The sequence below is a fragment of the Cavia porcellus genome, unplaced genomic scaffold (assembly GCF_034190915.1).
Source record: "Cavia porcellus strain 051 isolate PalLab524CR breed Dunkin Hartley unplaced genomic scaffold, mCavPor4.1 scaffold_12, whole genome shotgun sequence".
NCBI classification, from domain to species: domain Eukaryota; kingdom Metazoa; phylum Chordata; class Mammalia; order Rodentia; family Caviidae; genus Cavia; species Cavia porcellus.
In genome coordinates, this window is record NW_026947495.1 from 59,830,041 (window position 1) to 59,851,105 (window position 21,065).

A 21,065-nucleotide genomic window follows, 5' to 3' on the forward strand; every position below is an offset into this window, starting at 1 on the left:
ATTACACTTCCTTGGTTAGCTTAGTTCCAAAGTCATTTTTCTTTTTTTATCTTTTTTTTTTTTTTTTTTTGTCTTTTTCGTTTTTATCGGTACCAGGGATTGAATTCACGACTGCCTGCTTACAAGGCAGGTGCTTATGTTGCTGAGCTAAATCCCCAGCCCCTCCAAAGTCATTTTTCTTGAAGCAACTTTGAATGTTATTGTTTTCATAATTTCCTTATCAGTCCATTCACTGTCAATATACACAAATACTAGTGATTTTATGTGTTAATCTTATATCCTGCTACTTTACTGAAACAGATTATTCTAAGATTTTTTGGGGGCATTCTTTGAGTTTTCTATGTAGAGTACCACACCATCTGCAAATCATGATAACTTGAGTTCTTCTTTTCCTTCGTGTGTCTTTTTTATTTCTCTTGCCTAATTGGTCTGGCTAGTACTATGTTGAATAGCAAAGGTGACAGTGGATGTCCTTGTCCTGATTTTAGGGGAAATGTTTTTAGTTGTACCTCATTTAATATGACACTGGATATTAGTTTGTCATAAATAGCCTTTAGCATATTCAGTTATAGTCCTTCTGTACCTGTTTTATTGTGAAGGGGCATTTGACTTTATGGACAGCTTTTTCTACATCTATTGATATGATTGTTTAGTTTTTAAATTTGTTCCTGTTTATTTGATAAGTTGCATTTATAAACTTAGGTATGTTGTACCATCTTTGCATCTCTGGGATGATCGTGGCATATAATGTTTTTGATTATGTGCTGCTTTCTATTTGTTAATATCTTGTTGAGGATTTTTGTATCCATATTCATTAAAGAGATTGGTTCTCTTGTTTAGTTGGGTCTTTGTCTGGTTTTGGGATCAGGGTGATACTGGGTCTTAGAATATGCTATTTCTCAACCAAATCTGGTAGATTCTACTGCAACAGTTTGGCCTGTTACTACTGTAGGTGAATTTATTCCATAGGGATACTTCTGACTCAGTGTACAATTGAGTGTCAATGAACTTGTCTGCCAAACCCACTATCACACACAGGGAGAGGGATAACAAGCGTTCTTAGCCCAAGAAATAACTCTATTAGACGCCAAGAATTCCTGCAACCTAGCAGAAAGAGGTTCTGAGTCTGAGTTAACCTGTTTTGCAGCAGAGGGACCATAGGAGTAACTAAGATGTGAAGACTCAGACTCTCTGGCAAAGAACCTACTTGAGACTCATATATGCAATGGCTTATTGTAATATCTAATAGGTGTTCTCATCAGATGTTTTATTGGTTTAAGTTTTACATGTTTCTTGAGTTATTTAGTAATGTGGAGTTGTTCTTTTTTGTTTTCATACGTATGTTAGGTTGTTCCTCTTGTATATTTGTGTTTTCATTTAATATATGTCTAGGTTCTCCCCCTTGTCTAGCAAATACACAGTAAGAAGGAGGATTAACTGTAAGGACTATCATATAGAAATGTTATAAGATTGAATCTATGGATACTATTATAAATTGAAACAATTTTTACAGCAAAACATAGAGACAGATTTGAAATCCCTTAAACAACAGAAGTAGCAAATACTAGAACTGGATGTACAAAGCTGAAAATTATTTATGGAGAGGCAACATCCTACTAAAAAACTCCATATAACCACATGCTCTCCTCATTTCTCTAATCCCCAACTGACAGTAATCTCCCCAAAAGTGGAAGGAGAAAAAAAGGGGGATACATATAATTTAAAAATAATATGTATGATATATATATTTATTATATATATTAAATATATATTTATCTATATACTATATATGTATATGAATGGGGAAACAGAAATACAAGATCTTCAAACTCTCCCAACTCCCCCAAGCCACAACAAGATATCACAAAGGAGAAGAAACAAAATAAAGGGTAGCAGAAATCTATAAAAAGTTCTTAGAAGGGATGAAGAAAATACATGAGTTCAAAGAGGATATGAACCAAAAGTTTATAGCAATGATACTCAATATTCCCATAATGGATTTTGAGAAAATAGGTAATAAAACTGGACTAATAGATAATAAAACTGGACCTGGACAAAAACAGGTCAAAATTTGATGACAGATTCAACAAGGATATGGAATCCTCAAAAAGATGTCAGACAGAAATACCTGAAATAAAAAACAGTGTAGAATTCATACACAGCAGAAATGACCAATATGAAGACAAGAATGTCTGATATTGAGGACAAAATAGTGAATTTTGATAAAGAGCTCAAAGAAGCCACAAAAAAAAAAAAAAAAAAGAAAAGAAAAGAAAAGAATGAAAGAACAAGAAAAGACTACTAAGGCCGCGCCCAGCCACCTTCAAGCAGCAGGCAAGGCTGGGAATCCAGACCCTTGCCCTGAGCAGGTTGAATTTCAGTGCACCGGAAAACTTGGAACTCTGCTCCCAGGTGGTAAGAGCACACCCAGTGTCTGAAATCACCCTAACACCCACAGGAGGTACCTGTGGGTCTAAGCAGGCCATGCCCAGCCACCTCTAAGCAGCAGGCTGGGCCCAGAATCCAGTCCCTGGCCCTGATGGGGGAGTTTAATTCCAGTGCCTGCGGAAGCCTTAGAAGTTTGCTCTCAGGCAGTAAGACCACGCCCTGTGTCTGAAATCACCAAAGGACACACGGAGTCTCTTCCTGCCCAACAGGCCCACTCCCAGTAAGCTCCAAGTGGCAAGCAGTTGCCTGCAGTCTGCCCTGGGAGCCAAAAGTGGGCCAGGAAATTCCCACTGCACCAGCATCGAGGAAGCTTTGAAACATTGCTCAAAACCCGGAAATAGGCGTGACTCCAGCTGGCACTGAGGAACGCCACACTGCCCTGGGCCGCCCTGGGACCTTGGCCTAGGTGCCAAGAGCTTCCTGCGTGACTCCCATCCACCCTGGGGAATGTGTGTGCTCGAACGTTGGCCCACGCAGCCGCCTGCTTCCTATATGACTCCAATCAGCACTGAGGAACACCACACTGCCCTGGGACGTTGGCCTGTGCCCAGCAGGTGCCTGGACCCAGGACATCTGCTGGCCCCTCAGGGACACTCTCTACCTCCTGGAACTAATACTGCTGTTGATCTTCAGCTCCCACCCTTTCTCCCAGAACCTTGAAATACAGCGGATTAACCGTGCTAGCCAGAGGGGAGATTTTTAACTGCCTTACCCAATGAAAAGATCTCAGCAGGCTCCAGTCAGCGTGGTAAGTATGCCCCTAAATTACAGATGTACAGTGGGTAAATAGGGCCAGTAACTGTAAGCCTTGGTGAGTCTGGAAGGGGGGTAGGTGATCCCTTCCTGCACACAGAAAACATCAGGCAGGGTGAGGAGTGTGCCAATAAGGACTCCCCAACTTGGAGAAAATCAAAAGGGCTTATGAGACACACAGGCACACAACAGGGACACAATAGAGCCTCAGCCGACACAAACACTATAGACAGGGAGATTTGGTGACCTGGAATAACCTGAAGATAAAGTAGTAGCAGGAACTAAAAGTTGACCTACAGCAAATACTACTAGGCTTGTCAGCCCAGGAAGAATATATGACTCGCCCAACAGGCCCTGCAGTGGGAAGTCAGGCGGCTGGCCCACCTCTTTATTGAGGGACCAGCAATTGGACAAACATCAACCTTACATTAGGACCCCAAGATACACATACTACCAACAGTTGACAGTAGTGGGATTGAAGGACCAAATATTAACTCGAAAGGGGAAACTGGCAAAATGAAAAAGCAAAATGCAATCTCAAACATCTAGTCCACCAGGAGCAAGGACAGGAGACACTGAAATAGAGGACTTCAAAAGTAACACACCAGAAATCCCTGAAAAGATAGCAAGTGAAATAAAAAAATAACTCCACAAGGCTATAAAGGAAATCAAATTAGAAGTATTCTCCCATGTAAAGACATAACATGTAAAGAAATAACAACCCATGTAAAGAAATAACAACCTTAGTAAAGGAGTTGCTAAGCACAGCTAAAGAAGAAATAGAGAAAAAGTATAGAAGCATGGGAAACTGATTGAAACCTTGAATGGACAATATAGAAAATAAGCAGAATTTGTGAAACAAACTCAAAGAGACATCCAAGAAATAAAAAATTCTATTCAGAGCTGGCAGAACTGTTTAAAGGAAGCTGAGGATAGGATTTCGGACCTTGAAGAAAGGATTGCAATTAGCAGTCGTGAAAGGATAGAACTTTTAAAAATAACAAAGCAGCATGAAATGACAATCCAACAGCTTCAAGATGATGCCAAAAGCAACAATATAAGATTAATAGGCATCAGTGAAGATGCGGGAGTCAATGCAAATGACGTAAGTAAAATATTCACAGTAATAGTAGAAAATTTCCCAAACATGGGGAAAAAATCTTATATGCAGATAAGTGAGGCATATAGAATGCCAAACAGTCACAACCAACGTAAATTAACCCAAACATATAATAATTCAGATCTCAGACATACAGCATAAAAACAATACTAAAAGCTACTAGAGAAAAGACACAACTCACCTATCAAGGAAAGCCCATTAAAATCACAGCAGACTTTTCAGCACAAACCCTCAAGTCAAGTGAGATATTTCAAGCCCTGAAAGAACACAATTTCCAACCCAGACTGATGTACCCAGAAGAACTTTCATTCAAATTTAATGGAGAAACGAGATACTTCCGTGACAACAACTGAAGAAATTCATGTCCACCAAACCAGCCCTAGAAAGAGTATTGAAAGACATACTAGATAGAGATAAAAATGATCACAATCCCCAGAACAACAACAGAAAGAAACCATCAGGTAGGACAAGTAATTAAACAATAGGGAAAAGCAGAAAGCAAACAACTGAAACATAATATGGCAAAGTCAAGCCAGTATATATCAATGATATCCATAAATGTAAATAGCCTCAATTCACCTATCAAAAGAAATAGGTTGACAGAATGGATCAAGAAACAAGATCCCACAATATGCTGTATACAAGAAACACATCTGACCCAAAAGGAAACTCATATATTAAAAGTCAAAGGATAGAAAACAGTATTTCATGCAACAGGAACTCAGAAAAAAGCAGGGGTAACTATTCTATTTGCAGACAACGTGAACTTTAAACCTAAAATGATTAAAAGAGATAACGAAGGTCACTATATACTCATTAGTGGAAAAATTCAAGAGGAAGAACTAACAATTATAAATATATATGCACCAAATGCAGGAGCATCCAACTATATAAAACAGATACTAATGGACATGAAAAACCAAATATACAAGAACACAATTATAACAGGGGACCTTAACAGCCCATTGTCTCAAAGAGATAGATCAACTAGACAAAAAGTCAGCAAAGAAATAATAGAACTGAATCATACCTGTGAGCAGTTGGACTTAGTAGGTGTTTACAGGGTGTTCCACCCAACCACATTCTTTCCAGCTGCGCATGGGACATTCTCCAAAATAGACCATATATTATCCCATAAAACATTCTTAAGTAACTGCAAAGGTATTGAAATTATCCCATGCATAATATGTGACCATAGTGCATTAAAATTAGAAATTAATGGCAAAAGAGATTGCAAAACATGCATAAATACTTGGAAATTAAATAACCTTTTGAACAACCAGTGGGCTATGGGTGAAATTAAAGAAATAAAGCAATACTTACAATTCAATGAAAATGCAGAAACAACATACTATACTCTGTGGGATGCAATGTAAGTGGTCTTAAGAGGGAAATATATAGCAATAAATTGTCATATCAACAAAACAGAACAAGCACAAGTAAACAACCTAATGCTTCATCTCAAGCTTCTAGAAAAAGAATAAGTTAAACCCAAAGCTCATAGAAAAGAGGATTGTAAAGATTAGAGCAGAAATCAATGCAATTGAAACTAAAAAAAAGTACAAAGAATTAATGAATCAAAAAGCTGTTTTTTTGAGAAAATAAACAAAATTGACAAACCTCTAGCTAACCTTATAAAGAAAAAGAAAGAAAAAACCCAAATTCACACAACAAGGACTGAAAAGGGGGAATATTATGACAGATCCCGTGGAAATACAAAAGATCATAAATATCTACTTTGAAAATCTCTACTCACATAGAGTGGAAAACAGAGGAAATGGACAGATTTCTAGAAATATATGAATTACCAAAGCTCAACCAAGAAGATATAGCAATTTTGAATAACCAAATGTCAGCTATTGAAATTGAAAACGTAATTAACAAAGAAAAACCCAGGTCCTGATGGATTCACGGCTGAATTCTACAAGAAATTTAGAGAAGATTTGATGGCAATACTCCTTAAACTCTTCAATGAAATTGAAAAGGAATCAGTCCTCCCTAAATCATTCCTGAAGGCAAGTAAATTATTCTCATACCAAAACCAGAGAAAGACCCAATCAAAAAGGAGAACTATAGGCCAGTCTCACTAATGAACATTGATGCAAAGATTCTCAATAAAATACAGGCAAGTAGAGTGCAACAAATCATCGAGAAGATTATACATCATGACCAACTGGGATTCATCCCAGGAATGCAAGGATGGTTTAACATATGCAAATCCATAAATGTAATACACCACATCAACAGAACCAAAAACATAAACCACATGGTCATCTCAATAGATGCAGAAAAAGTTTTCGATAAAGTCCAACACACGTTCTCATGATAAAAACCCTTCAGAAACTTGGAATACACAGTGTCTGCCTCACTTTTATAAAGGCCACCTATGACAAACCAACAGCTAACATTATACTAAATGGACAAAACCTGAAAGCTTTCACTTTAAAATTATGAACAAGACAAGGATGTCCACTATTACCACTCCTGTTCAACGTGGTTCTGGAAATACTAACCAGAGCAATCAGACAAGAGAGAGAAATAAAAGGAATAAAGATAGGAAAGGAAGAGGTTAAATTATCACTATTTGCAGATGATATGATACTTTATATAGAAGATCAAAAAAACTCCATTAAAAGACTACTAGAAGTAATAAACAAATTCAGCAGTGTAGCTGGATACAAAGTCAGTGCTCAAAAATCAATAGCATTCCTGTACACAAACCAAAAACTCATCGAGAGAAGTTATGGAAATAATTGCCCTTCACAATAGCATCTAAAAAAATGGAATACTTAGGAATCAACTATATCACCATTACTCCTCAAGCTGATCAGAGAAATTGAAAGATGCTCCCAAACTCATTTATGGTAATCTGCTGTTGTCTGCTTTTATATAAAGGTGGGTGAACTAGACTTAGTCTCAACATAATATAAAAAGGGCTGAGGATGTAGCTCAGTGATAGAATGCTTGCTAGCATGTATGAAGCCCTCTTTCCATCCCCAGTACCAGAGAGAGAGAGACAGAAACAGAAATAGAAACAGAGAGAGAAATGAGCAATTACAAAAACTAAGTTCATGAAAGGCAAGACTCGGGAGCTATCACAAAAGGGTAAGAGAACTTTACCACTAATTCCACTATGGAATTTTGGATTGGATCATTGGATCAAAGACTTTTCTGAAAAAAACTGTTGAAATTTGTCTGAAAGTAAGGCCTGGCTCCCAGCATCCTAGAATGGTAGTGGGAGGACTGACAGGTACAGGTGGCTGACAACATTTATGATGGTAACCTGTTGTGTGGCACATGCCAGTAATCCCAGCACTCCTAAGGCTGAGGCAAAAAGATCACTGTGACTTCAAGGCCAGTATGGGCTACATAATGAGTTCAAAGTCAGCCTAAACTACATAGTGTGAGAACCTGTCTCAAAAAAGAAAAAAAAAAAACTGTTAACCTGATATGTCAACATGATTGGTTTTAAAAAAAAAATTGCCTAGCAGATTAGCAAAACATACTTTGGTTGTGTCTGGGTGGGTTATGAAGGTGTAATGTTAGGTACTATATCTGGTTCCTGACCTTGTCCTGTGGTACTGTTCCTCAACTCAGCTTCCCTGCTGCCATGAACTAAGCATCTCTGCTTTACCATTTTGCATAGCCCTACCACTGTGGTATTTCTGCTTCGATGCCAGCTGATTCTGAACTGAATGCTCTGAAACCCTGAGTCAAATTAAGCCTCTTTTACTTGGTGTGTGTCAGGTATTTACTTGGTGGATGTCAGGTATTGTCGGGAAATCTGGCTAATACAACACCCAAGTATGCATTTAATTTCCTTCTGTTTGTCATGGTGCCCTCACCCTGAACTGTTCCTGATATCTCCAGAGACTTGTTTTATTCTCTCCTGAGAATTATTTTCTGTTTCTTCGTCAAATGATAGAGGGGCATACATCCGAGTTTCTAGAATATGCAGTCTGGAGACCTGGCTGTGTCTTAAATGGAAAATTACATTCTTTGCTTTAATCTAGCTCCATTTCATCCTTTTATTTAGAGATCGTGGTATTGCCAGTTGATTCCTAGAAATTCTTGCCTCTCTCTACTGCATGGATAGGATTTTGTTTTGATTCTACCAAATCATTTACCTCCTATCAGTTCTTGGTTTATTTATTTTTTTAACTTGTTGTCTTCTGTTTCGTTTTCCTATTCTTTCTGATTTTAAGGGTTCATGTCATAATCTATAGAGTCAGAACTGGGCGTGTGACTCGTAGTAAACTGCTTGCCCTATATGTTTAAGATCCCAGGTTTAATCTCTAGTATCACAATAAAATAAAATAAAAAGCAGTAAAAGTGGGTGTGTGCTTAAATCACTGTCTGTTCTGACTTTTGCAATAAATTTTGGTATATCTCGGCATATTACTCTTAAATATGTCACATTTGGTTTCACATTTACTTCAGTTTTATGATTTCTTTTGTGGAGACAACTTCATCTAATTTTTAATCCTTTTCCATTTTCTAGTGACAAATATCCAACTTGTTCTCAGGCTGTTACTACTTCTGATATGATAAAAGCCAGAAGGCCCAAGCCTTTCTGCAAATCCTTCTTTTTCTGGTAATCTATGAATCAGATTTTGTTCATATTAATAATAATTTTAATTTCCTTTACTTTGTTTTGCCCTTGCCCTTCATATGGATAGTTTCCCTGACCAGAAATCTGTCACTTTACCACACATGAAGCTTCAGTGATGAAACTGTGGTCCTTGCTCAGGAGCAAGTGGAAGATGCAGATGGGTGAAGGTAAGGGCAGTGCATGCATGTGGAGCTGCGCTGAGGATGAGCAGAGTAGCACAATAATAAGGTACCCACTCTGTTCTTAAAGCATCAAAAACTTCCCAGAGAAGTGACATTTAAGAAAACCCCTGAAGGATGAATGGTGGTGATGCAGAAGCTTGTACAGATAGGGGGAAAATATGAACAGAAGCCTCAAGTAAAAAGAATTTGTTTTATTTGAAGCAGATATACCATGAGAGTCTGGGGCAAGGCGAGGTTTGAAGTGGTAAGGCATAATTGGTGATCGGAATCCAGATCATAAGATGTTTGTAAAGTTTATTATTATGATAAATTTCAAAAGGTGTATGAATGCTTGCCCTCTGTATGAATGTTCCTTTGAATGTGATTGAAACTCTTTCCATCTGAAGGTCAACTCTGCTTGTTATCTTTTGAATTTGGCCTTGGCTGGATGACTTCTCTACTCAATGAATTGATGGAAGCTTGAAAAGCAGTTGTGTGTTGGAGCTTATTTTTTTGCTCCTCCTGGGAAATGTAACCAACATCTTGTGAATGAGCCTGGGGTGGCCTACTGGATGATGAGAGATGTGTGGATAAAGCCCCCATCACACAGCTAACACTGACTAGCTGTCAGACAAGTGAATGAGTCCATCTTTGATCACCTTGTTCTCAGTCAAGCGAAGAACCACCCAGCCAAGCTACAAAATCATGAAAAGTAAGATAAACATTTGTTATTTCACGCTACTGAGTTTGGGGGATGACTGTGATGCAGCCAATGTGAGGAGGATTTTAAGTAAGGGTGACATGTTCAAATTAGCATAGTCTACAGATTCACTGGCATCAGAGAGAAGGCACTTTGGAGGAGGCTGGAAACTGAGAGACCTGTGGAGAAGCATTTGCAGTCATTTTGGGTGTTAAATGATAGTAGCCTGAAGGAGGATGGTGGGAGTAGAGAGAAATTGGTTTAGGAGATATTTGTAAGATTGGTTATTGCTTGGATTGGGGAAGAGTAATGATGGAAAAGGATGAGTGGAGGGTAGTCCCCTGAGCCTCAGGTTCTTGCTTGGGTAGCTGAATGGTTTATGCTTCCATACCTGAAGAGAGGACAGTGATCGGTGCAATTTAGGTCATGTTGTGTTTGAAGTACTGGGAGGCAGTCCTGGGAAGATGTGCAGTAAGCAGAGGAAATAAACAGATTAGGTGTGTTGTAGAGAGGGACCTGAGCTGGAGATACAGATTTGGAAGTCATGAATCCATGAATGGGGGTACAGGGGAAGATGGGTGATGTGAGGAGAGGATCCAGGAGAGAATGCTAAGAAAAGCCGGTAACTGAAGGATAATCAGGGAAGGAAAGTCTACAAAAGGATGAAGAAAGTCTAGAGAAGTAGGAAAGCTGAAGAGCTAGTTACTATTTTAGATAAATCTCTATTGGATGTTAAGTTTCCAAATGCAGTATGGTTGTCCTCTCTGCTTGTCCCCTTTGTACATTTTCAAATGCCTTTTAGACTCCCTCACATAGCCTGCCATTGCTCCATATTCAACGCATCCAAAGCCAGATGACATCTGTCCTGGGCTGGAGTCTGGAAGGGAATCTGGAAGACTGTAGAGGAAAATTCAGTTTGTTTATGGAAAAAAATGGAAATTGAACTGAGATCCTAGCCACATAAGCCCTTCTTTTCCAGCATTGAAGAGGCTCCTAGCACCTTGAATAAGAGGACTTATCCTGTGGGGGAAGTGCAGCTGTCTTGCCATGATGCTCAGAAGGAGACTGATGGTAGTGGAGGAACTGAGTGCCCTAACTTAATGTCTGCTTGTTGAGAAAGGAGACAGGGGCAAGGGCTGTCGCTCAGTGGTAGGGCACTTTTCTAGCATGTATAAGCCTCTGGGTTTGTTTCTCCAGCACTACAAAACAAGACAAAAATGGAAACAGATAACATACTGTTATTAAAGTAAAACAGAAAAGTAAAACAAAAAAGTTGTGAAGAAGAATGTGTATCTGGGGAACAAGATTAGCTATTGCTGTCTGCTGCAGATAGTTATTGACAAATTAATGAATATATAAGGATCCTAAAACAGAGTCAAGATTTGAATACAAGCTTGTTTTATTAAACTACAACAAATATGTAATATTTTGAAATAGAAATTTTTTCTTTATATGAAATAAGAGGCTTACTTAAGAGATACTCTGGGTAGTACAGAGGTAAGAACACAGGAATAATAACCTCAGTTCTGGCTTTATAGGCAAGTCTTACTTGGGCTAATGATCCTCCAGAGTAGTTCTAAACTGCAATGGGCAGTGGAATCCCTGCAGGGCTTATTGACTGAGAGTTCCATTAGAAAATTTGTTCTTCTAATGAGTCCCTAGGTGACAATAGTTCTGTTCTGGACACTGCAGTGTTAGCATGTCCAAAATGTAGCTCATCATCTTTGCCTGAGAATTTGTTTCTTCTCTTTTCTTTGTGTAGGTTAATGACTCTTAGCATTTACTCCAGTTCTTAGGCCAGGAATCTGAGTGCAGGAGAAGCAGGAACTTCTGAGACTTTTTACTAATTCTAACATGCAGTCACTGGAGATTTGATCTCCTTGTGTGGCTTCCCAATTCGCCCATTCCATACTACAATAGCCTTTGCATTTCCATCCCTGTCTCCAATCTGCCCTAATTCCAACCAATCTATTCTGCAGATATTTCAAAAATTTAAATGTATTCATAACTCTACAGTGGTCAAGGTATTTTAATGTCTTCTCATAGTTCTGGTTCTTGAGTTTTGTTTGCTTGGTGGGTTGTTTTGAGGTGGAGTCTTGCTGTGACACCCAGGCTTATGTCAAACTCCTGGGCTCTGCTGATCCTCCTGTTTCACTTTCCTGATTAGCTAAGACTTCAGGCGTGGGCCACTATGCCTAGTAGTGTCCCCTTGTTTTAAAATACAAATTTAAACCCCTAATTTAGAACACAAAACTCTGTTAACTGGCTTCCCATAACTGTAACAAATACCTGAGATAAATCAGCCTTAACGAAGAGAAAGTAAACTGGTCATGGTGATGTATGCCTGTAATCCTAACACTTTGGGAAACTGAGGCAGGAAGATTGCAAGTTCTATCCCAAGCTAGGTAATTTAGAGACTTAGTCAGATCATGGTGGGGAGTATGTGGTGGTGCCTCAGGGTGGTCAGCAGCAAAGAGACACAAGACAGGAGGGTCCCAGTATTCCCGTCAAAGTACTATCCCAGTGATCTAACTTTCTCCAACATGCCCTCATCTCTCAAATATTCCACTACTCCCAGGCTGGTGACCAAGCTTTTAATACACAGGCATTTGAGGGACACTTCCAACCAAAGTATCTTCATACTTTGACCCTCATTCTATATCTGTAATCCTGGGAGACCTTCCCTCAAATCACAGTACCAACAGATTTCCCGAAGACTGCTGTCTGTATGAAATGAGGCACTGCTACCAGTCTTCATTTAGCAGTTAGTTTCTGCTCATTCATTAAAATTCATCTCAAGAACTGATTGTTGTACTGCATGTGTATCACCTTGTGGTTCCAAAAGCATCCGGATCATAGCTATAGTGCCATACTGTAACCACTAGTTAAGTGGTTTATCATATTTTCCTTTCTTGACTATAAGTTACTTGAATATAAGGATTCTAAGTCAGTGGTGGGGATCTTTCAGGAAAGTCCTTGGGGGATTCTGAAGACTTGAGTCTTAATTTCTAAGGTCTACTTTAACTCTGAAATGTAAGACTTTTCCTCCTCAAAATTTAACTGGTGTTGTGGAGAGGGAAGAGAGCTTTGGAGTAGTTAAAGAAAACAAGCATATGTAGTTTTCATTCATGCCTGCAGTAAGACAGCTCATTATACTTAAATACAAGGTAGGGTAAATAAATATAAATAAGATAAATACCTTTATTTCATTTAGGAACATTTGTTTCCTATGACCAATTTTTTATTAACTCTTTTTTTTTTGGATTGTTTCCTAAGACAGAGTCTCACTCTGTAGTTCAGCCTTAAATACACTATGTGGCCCAGGCTGGCCTTGAACTCTTGTCAATCCTCCTGCCTTCCAAGTGCTGGAATTACAGGTTTGGCCACCACACTTGGTTTACTTATTAATTCTAAAACTGTTGTTCACTTACAATATGCCAGACACTATTCTAGTCATTTGGAGTATATCAACAAAACAAAAAGCCCTACTACCCTTAAGGAATTTACATTGATAGGCAACCAACAAATATAAGAAATAAGTTTCTTAGTATCTTGGGAGATAGTTAAGTACTATGGAAAACATAGAACAGAAGGGCTTTCTTTGATTTTGTCAGTATTACCAGAGGCAGTATAATTTGAGCTATTAAGTAAGTCATACTTTAAAAGGCAGAATTTAACCTCACCCAATCAGAAGAGAACTCAGAATTTACAAGATTCAGATCTGGTTTCCTTTTATAAATTTGACAATAAATGACTTTACAGTTATATCACTAGGAAAGTAATAATTTAGTGGCTCAGGGAATTGTTTCCAAGGAGTCAAAAGTACATTATCATAATACATATTTTTACTACCATAAAAAAAAAAAATGGAGGAAAAAACCCCCACAAGTCAGGAAAAATGTTTTGTTCTCGCCTGCAAGACTGCATTAATTAGCTGGGCATGGTGGCTCACGCCTATAATCCCAGTACTTGGGAGGCTGTGGTAGGAGGATCAGTGCAGGTTTGAGACCAGCCTGGACTATAAAGTGAGCTCAAGGCCTGCCCAAACTGCAAAGAGAGACCCTATCTCAAAAAGACCAAAAAAAAAAAAAAAAAAAAAAAAAAACCCTTTTCCTGAGGAACTCCCTAACTGCTCAACTTCCTGTTTTGTTTGTTTGCATTCTCACATGTAAGCTAGCAGATAGGAATCCTTTTAGAATTTTTAGGGAAGCTTAGTACCATAGCACAGGACTTTTACTACCTCTGGGATGCTTAGCAGGAGAACTGTATGCTTCTGTGGGAGAAATCATTTCTCCATCTTTACTCTCGAATAACTTAATCAAAAGATTTAACATTTCATGGTAAACAGCATTACAAGTCAAAATTAATGTTATGTATAGGCTAAGATAAAAGAGCCATGAATATTGTTTTACAATATTCACCGTTTTTCAAAGTCCTCCCATAATGAAAGACTTTTCTTGCACTTCTTGAAAACTAGAGTGTGTGGTACTTCTGATGACTGTCAGTTCCTGTGGGATGTTTACACAAAGGTACTTTAAAATGAAGAGACATTTTTAGAGCAATTAGAGAAGAGGCTAGACAGCAAAGAGACAACTGTGGGCCCCGCAGGTCGGGGTTAGGGTTTATTGACAGGACAGGGTCAGGCGTCAGCTTCTGCGCCAGTGCCCCATGTACCTGCCCTCCGGATACACTCAAGACCTCCCTGCTTCAGCCGCAGGCCATGGAGCGAAGGGAAAGCGGGAAGAGGCTAGTTCCGCTCGCACTTTTTAGTTCCGTATCAAAATACAAATTTGAAAATATTTATGTATATGTTTCTGGCGCAGATGTTATGTCACATTAGGAAGAAGAGCCTTTTAAAATACACAAAGCATTGTCTGTTCTTGCCTCTTTGTAGTTTGCAGTTATTGCATCCCGAAGAAAGAAATTGCCCGGCTAAAGTAGTCTTTTAATTTCATTTTTTAGTTTTGAGTTACAGGTTTCTGGCAAGCTCCCTGACCACTACTGTTACCTGATGGCGCCTATATTTCATCAAATTTAGACATGCAGACTACCTGGATCTGGGCCCAGATGAACTGTTGTGCCTGATAAACATGATCCCGCCCTGCCCCCACACCGGCTTTTCCCTTTAAGGGAATCGAAGACTGCCGGTTGTGGGATCCCCAAGGGGGCTGAAGAAAAATGTGTTCCGGAGTTCACATTTGCTCTGTGGTTTTCTCTGGCTGCATCTCTGCCTGCCCAGAGGCTGGTGAACATCCCAGCGGTGCCCCACTTCTCCAGGGTTGTAATTAATGGAGGGAACATATTTTTGTTTTTAATAAAAACAAGCAGAGGCATCTATCTGTACCCATAGTCAAGGCAGAATTTGTTTGACATCTTGTGATTGCTGCTTACAAAAAGAATGACAGCAGTTATTAAACAAATAAGAAAAGAGATGCCATTTATTAGTAGTTTTCAGGTATCCTAAGAATATCCATGGTAATCTCACTGCCATTGCTTGCCTGTGCGGGAAATAATAGAATCATTAATTTTTGAAATCTGGGTTGTATTAGATTTGGAGTCATAATGAAATTCAAACAGACAAATGTAAGCTTTATAGCTATATAATATACTAGGGGCTTTTTGTCTTATAGACTATGTTTCAAACACTTGTTTTTAAGATTGCAGGGGGAATATTAGCAGTTGGTGTAATTAAACCTAATTGCATTTCCTATGTGAATTATTTTTAGTCTCTTTTTAAAATGCATTTATGATTATTTTCCTCCATACCATTTATTTTTGTAGGCTTCCCTTGATAAAAGGTTATGGGAAAATGGTCTATTTGCATGAAAACAGAAGTCATGAATTTAATGTCAATTTAAGAAGTTTTGAGATAAGAATTTGGTACATAGTCAAGTAGGAAAAGTCTTAAAGCAGCTGTTTAGAGATTGAAATTTCTGCTCTCATGTCATATTAATGTGATCTAAGAAGCTACTTAATCTCTCTAGCCTAAGTTACCTCACTAGGGAAATGTTACAGTGATTTTGTCCCCTGACCTCACCTGATGACGGAAAAGCAAAGTTCACCACTTCCATAAATACTGGGCAAGGTGGAGTTTTGCTGGACAAGGAAAAAGAATCTCCTGGAATGTTGATAGTAATCTTTTTTCTTATTCTCCTCTTCCTCTTTTTCATCCTCCTTTTCTTCTTCCTCCTCTTTCTCCCTCCTTCTTTACCTTCTTTTTTTGTTTTGTTTTGTTTTTCTCTCCTTCCTCTCTTCCTCCTTATTTTTTGTCTAGCATCTCCTCCTGGGGCTCTTTGAACTCAGGACCCTGAGTATGCTAGGCAAGCACTCTGTCACTAAGCTACACCCCCAGCTCAAGGTACTTTTGATAGATGTTTGATTCAGCAACCTTTTGTATTTGTCAGAACTCACTGAGTGGTACACATAACAATTGTGTATATAAGTTATGTAAATTTTACCTCGTACTGAAAAAACAAAAAACTTGTAAATATATGTTGAAGGTTAGTTAATGATATTCATGTTAATGTATCGGGGAAGGACGTGATCTTGATCTTTGAAATTTACTTGGAAATGTATTTTTTAAAAGAAGATGGATAAATAGACGGACAGTAGAATGTTTAGAAATCATTAGCATCAGTACAGTGTTAATTGTGAGTGTTCACAGTAAAATTCTTTCAGCTTTCATCTGTGTTGGAAATTTTTTGTAATAACATGTTAAGGAAAACGAAAGTGCTTATTTTTGCATAAAAACCTGAGTACCTCTCTTTCAGTCCCCCTTAATTAAAAATCATACCATTTAGATTAGTACCTAAAAGAGGTGTGTAAATGTAGCTAGTTAGATGAACAGAAAGGTACTCAACTCATACTTCCTCTAGTTACCTGCTGAAATGCCCTTGCCAAGCATGAAAGCCAAAGATGTCTTTAAAAATTGAAGCATTCTGAGAGAAACTAAACCATGAAGCCCACCAGTAATCTCTCTGACTATTAAACATTGTCCTCCGTAATTCTAACCATGAAAAATGACGTGGCCCCCTGACAGGTAATCTTCACCAATGGTAAGCAGGTAACCCCTTGCTGTGTATAGCTTAGACTATCACATGAAAATGGACATTCAGGTTTCTGCTAAATCAAAGTGATTTGACCACAAATACCTCCACTTTTATCAAAATGCCAGGCTACCTCTTACATCCTGATAGAGTTCTTTTTAAATATATCTTACAGTGAATGTGCCTGTGTGTGTGTGTGTGTGTGTGTGTGTGTGTGTCTGTATGTGTCTTGAAGGGTCAACTTGAGCCAAACTTTGAAAATATATATATATTATCATTAGCTTTATATATATATATAGTGTGTGTGTGTGTGTGTGTGTGTGTGTGTGTGATGATAATATGTTTTGAGGCTGTGCTGCTCAGTTAGTGCTTGAACAATAAATAAGCAAGATTTGAGAGGCTCAGAGCTCTGTCTCAGTTCCTTTATAGTCTCAAAGTGAACTCTAAAGAGTTAATTTATCCCCATCCTTCAAATTTCTCACTTGAGAAATAAGAAATACAACCTGACACAAAATGCCCAGGCAGTGATTCTTAAACTTTATTGGGTATAAGAATCATTATGTTAGAAAATTTAAAAAAAAAAAAAAAAAAAAAAAAAGAAAATTTATTGTGTGGCCGGGTGTGGTGGCACATTGCTGTAGTCTCAACACTCTAAGAGGCTGAAGCGAGAGGGTCACAAGTTCATTCCAGCCTGGGTAACTTAGTGACTTACTGAGATCTTGTCTCAAAATTTAAAAGAAGCTGGGGATATTGTTAGTGCAAAAGCCCTCAGTTCAGTATCAAAAAAAAAAAAGGAAAAACTTTAGGATATAAAATCATTTAGCTTGTTAAAACAGTTATTGCTGGGTTTTCTAGGCAGAGCTCAGAAATATGTATTTTAATAAGCATACAGTATGATTCTGATATATTTGTAAGTGAAATATGGTATAAATGTTGGACTTTATTTGTTGTTTGTTTTTTTTTAAAAATATCTTGTGTTGTTGCCCATGCTGACTTTGAACTCTTGGGCTCAAGAGATCCTCCCACCTCAGCCTCATAGTAGCTGAGACCATAAATATATGCTACCATGCCCAGTTACTGTAGATGTGCCTTAATGAGTAAGATTGTAACTGAAAGAATCTCGTGGTTTTTTTTTTATTAGCTTCTTGTTGTTGAAAATTTTAAACATACATTAGAATAGCATACCTCCATAGACCCATCACTCAACACTGGTAATCTTTATTCTCTTCTGTATTCATCTACTCCCCGTATCCCTTAGTGATCTCTTAAGCAAATATTAGATGTATCATTATATCTTTATGTATTTTAATATTTATCTAAAATATTAAAAATACATACTTTTAAAAATATGTCAGGAGGGGCTGATTTAGCTCAGTGGCATAAGCACCTGCCTTGCAAGCAGGCAGTCGTGAGTTCGATCCCTGGTACCAATAAAAAACGAAAAAGTCAAAAAAGAAATGTCAGTTAAACTTTACAAAATTTGATAACATTTCATCATATAAAACATGTCAACCTAGGTGTGATGGCACGTGCTTACAATGCTAGCACTTGGGAGGCTGAGGCAGGTGGATTGTGATGTGAGTTCAAGATCAGCCTGAGCAACTTAGTTTCAAAAAAAAAAAAGCTAGTGTCTAAATGTGTGGATTGGCCTTTGTTGGAAGCAAGAAGCCATACATTGCATGTAATTGATGTATTTCTTTAATCTTTTAATTTTTTAAGTTCTTTCTCTCTTGGGACTGGGGATTTAGTTCAGCAGTATAAGCACCTGACTTGCAAGTGCAGGGTCGTGAGTTCAATCCCCAGAACCGATAAAAAAAAAAGTTCTTTCTCTCTTTTATTTTCCTTGTGACTTATTTGTTGAAGAAACTAGGTTATTTGTTCTATAGATAGTCTCCATAGATTTTGCTGACTCAATCCCTGGAATGTCCTTTCTACCTCTCCTGTTTCCTGTAAATTGATAGTTCCATCACTGCTATCCTGAAGTTTGATCAGATTCAAGTTCAGGTTTTTGGCAGGAATACATGGTAGGTAATACCAAGAGACACATGTTTGGTTGTCTTTCTTTTTGTCATGTAATTACTGGTTGGTGATTATTGCTGAAATCTATTATTTCCTTAGGGAGAATTTTGTATTTCAGCTGGTTGCTCATGAACCTCTCCCTCGCATCGTAGATTTTTCCTTTTCTAAGATAAGCTTTTGAAGCATTCAGAGTGAACCCTTGGCTGCCTGCTTACATTTGCCACTTGTTACAGAAAACAGAAAGGCTGCCTTGCTTTCCTGTCTTGGCTTTGTTTGGGTGATATAGTAGTCTTTAAAATTTGTTCTGCCCCTGGACCCCAGTAGTTCAGTTTCTGAGACACGGTAAGAGGAATGGATGCCCAGACTGTTGAACAGAAAGTTTGAGATCCCGTAGTGGAATGATAGTTGCAGGCAAGTTGACCAGGTACAAGTCCTGGTGAGCCACAATATCTCCTGAGAAAGTGGGTGAACTTTTAATATTCTTATTTAATTACTTTGTCCGGACAGCAGACACAAGTTTCTTGGTCAGGGGCAGAGAATTATTATTTACAACAGTAAACATACCAGTTCCCACACCCCAGTCTCCTCCTCAGGGCAATTTAAGGAATGCAGAAGAATGAGGTCGGATTGTGCCAAGATCACTCAGGAAATGTGAAGAGATGGATTCATTCCTTCATTCAACAAGTATGCTGATTGCCAAATGTTTGCCAGACCCTGGAATAAATGATACATACTCAAGAACTCCCAACCTAACATGTAAAAATATATACCTCTAAATAGAGTTAGTGTGTGTGTTTCAGGATATGTGTGTACATGTATATTTTGATTATATAGAGAGACAGACTTTATGTATGTGTACATGTATGTGTTTGCTTTTTCCTTCTGATTTTAATTTTAGACAAGCTTTTTCTTCATGTTACATTTACCTTCAGTTGTCATTGCATGGAAGGTGTGAAAGTTTTTGCACCCCCAGCTTTGCAGACAGCAATTAGATTAACTTTGTACCCATTCCTGTGTCTGTGTCTGTTCATGTGGATAGCTGTTTTGACAGGAAAGTGAGTTCAAATTGTAAAAGTTAGTTTCCAAAAGAAGAAAACCCAGGTACAAAGTGTCAGGGATTCCTCCAGGCTGAAGGGTCCTCACGAAAGACAGGGCCGGAGCCCAGCAGCTGCAAGCCTGGTGGTTTGGCAAGTGATGTCGAGCATTGGCTTGGCCGGAAGCTGCTGGAGTTTCAGTGTTCGGTTATGGGAGCCAATAAGACACAGTTAGACAAATACGCTGACTACAACATGGGAAAAGGGCTTTGGAGGAAATAAATTAAGACAGTTGGAGTAACTGGAAAGAGCACTCTAGCCTGTGGTTCTGGAAGGCCTTGCAGATGGAGTGACATTTGCCCAAGGATGAGGGATGTAATGAGTGAGGGCCATGAGGAGCTGGTGACAAGGCAAATGCAGAAATGAGAGGGACAGAAAGGGGCTCCTCGACTCTGGGCATCAAGAGATTGGGGCAGGAGGCTGCTGAGGTAGGGTCTGGGAGGGCAGAGCCCACAGCCCTCCTCAGCCACAATTGGAGATTTGGATCTGTGTTTAAGAAGTAGGTGACAGGGCTGAGGGGTGGTTAACTCAGAGGCACAAGTGCCTGCCTGGCAAGCATGAAGTCATGAGTTTGATCTATGGTACCAAAAAAAGAAAAAAAGAAGCAGGTAATAAACACTGAAGTAGAAAGCTTAGTAATTAACCTCAGACTTTTTTTTTTTTTTTTTTTATCGGTACCGGAGAGCGAACTCACGGCCACACACTTGCAAGGCAGGCGCTTTATGCCACTGAGCCAAATACCCTACAAGTGTGAACACATATGCATGTGTGCGTGTGTGTGTGTGTCTGTGTATAGTGATATCATGCTGTCCCACCTGTAATCTGCTACTTGGTTTTTCATTTATCAGTAATATCATAGCCATCTCTGAAAGGAAGACTTGTAAAGCAAAGTAAGTTTGTTTTGCTGAGAACCATGACAAGTTTAGATAAGTAAAAATTCAGAGCAATTTTTAGAAAGATAGAAAGGTAGAAAGATCTCTTAGTGAAAAGGGAAGGACAATGCTTTTTTTAAAATGTCTATTATAGATATGAATTCAGTTTAATAATTTAGCAATGTTAAAATTATATTTTGAGGCTTGTAGTCTCTGCTACTTGGAAGGGTAAAGGATGAG

At 38.5% G+C, this 21,065-nt stretch overlaps 1 protein-coding gene across 7 annotated transcripts in view; it reads left to right on the forward strand.

Annotated features, from left to right (window-relative positions):
• The window catches only part of Metap1d (methionyl aminopeptidase type 1D, mitochondrial), a 91,745-nt gene that overhangs the window by 24,148 nt on the left and 46,532 nt on the right, over nucleotides 1–21,065 (forward strand). For 3 of the 7 annotated variants that reach the window (XM_063259283.1, XM_063259280.1, XM_013142417.3), the window contains 2 exons: nucleotides 9,001–9,100; nucleotides 9,502–9,806. The exons of 3 other annotated variants lie outside the window; for them this stretch is intronic. In XM_063259283.1, the coding sequence (XP_063115353.1) occupies nucleotides 9,734–9,806 (73 nt within the window). In that variant the 5' untranslated portion in view covers nucleotides 9,001–9,100; nucleotides 9,502–9,733. Of the gene's footprint in view, nucleotides 1–9,000; nucleotides 9,101–9,501; nucleotides 9,807–21,065 lie in introns of those variants that run through there. One more of the 7 variants, XM_063259279.1, reaches the window with a different exon arrangement.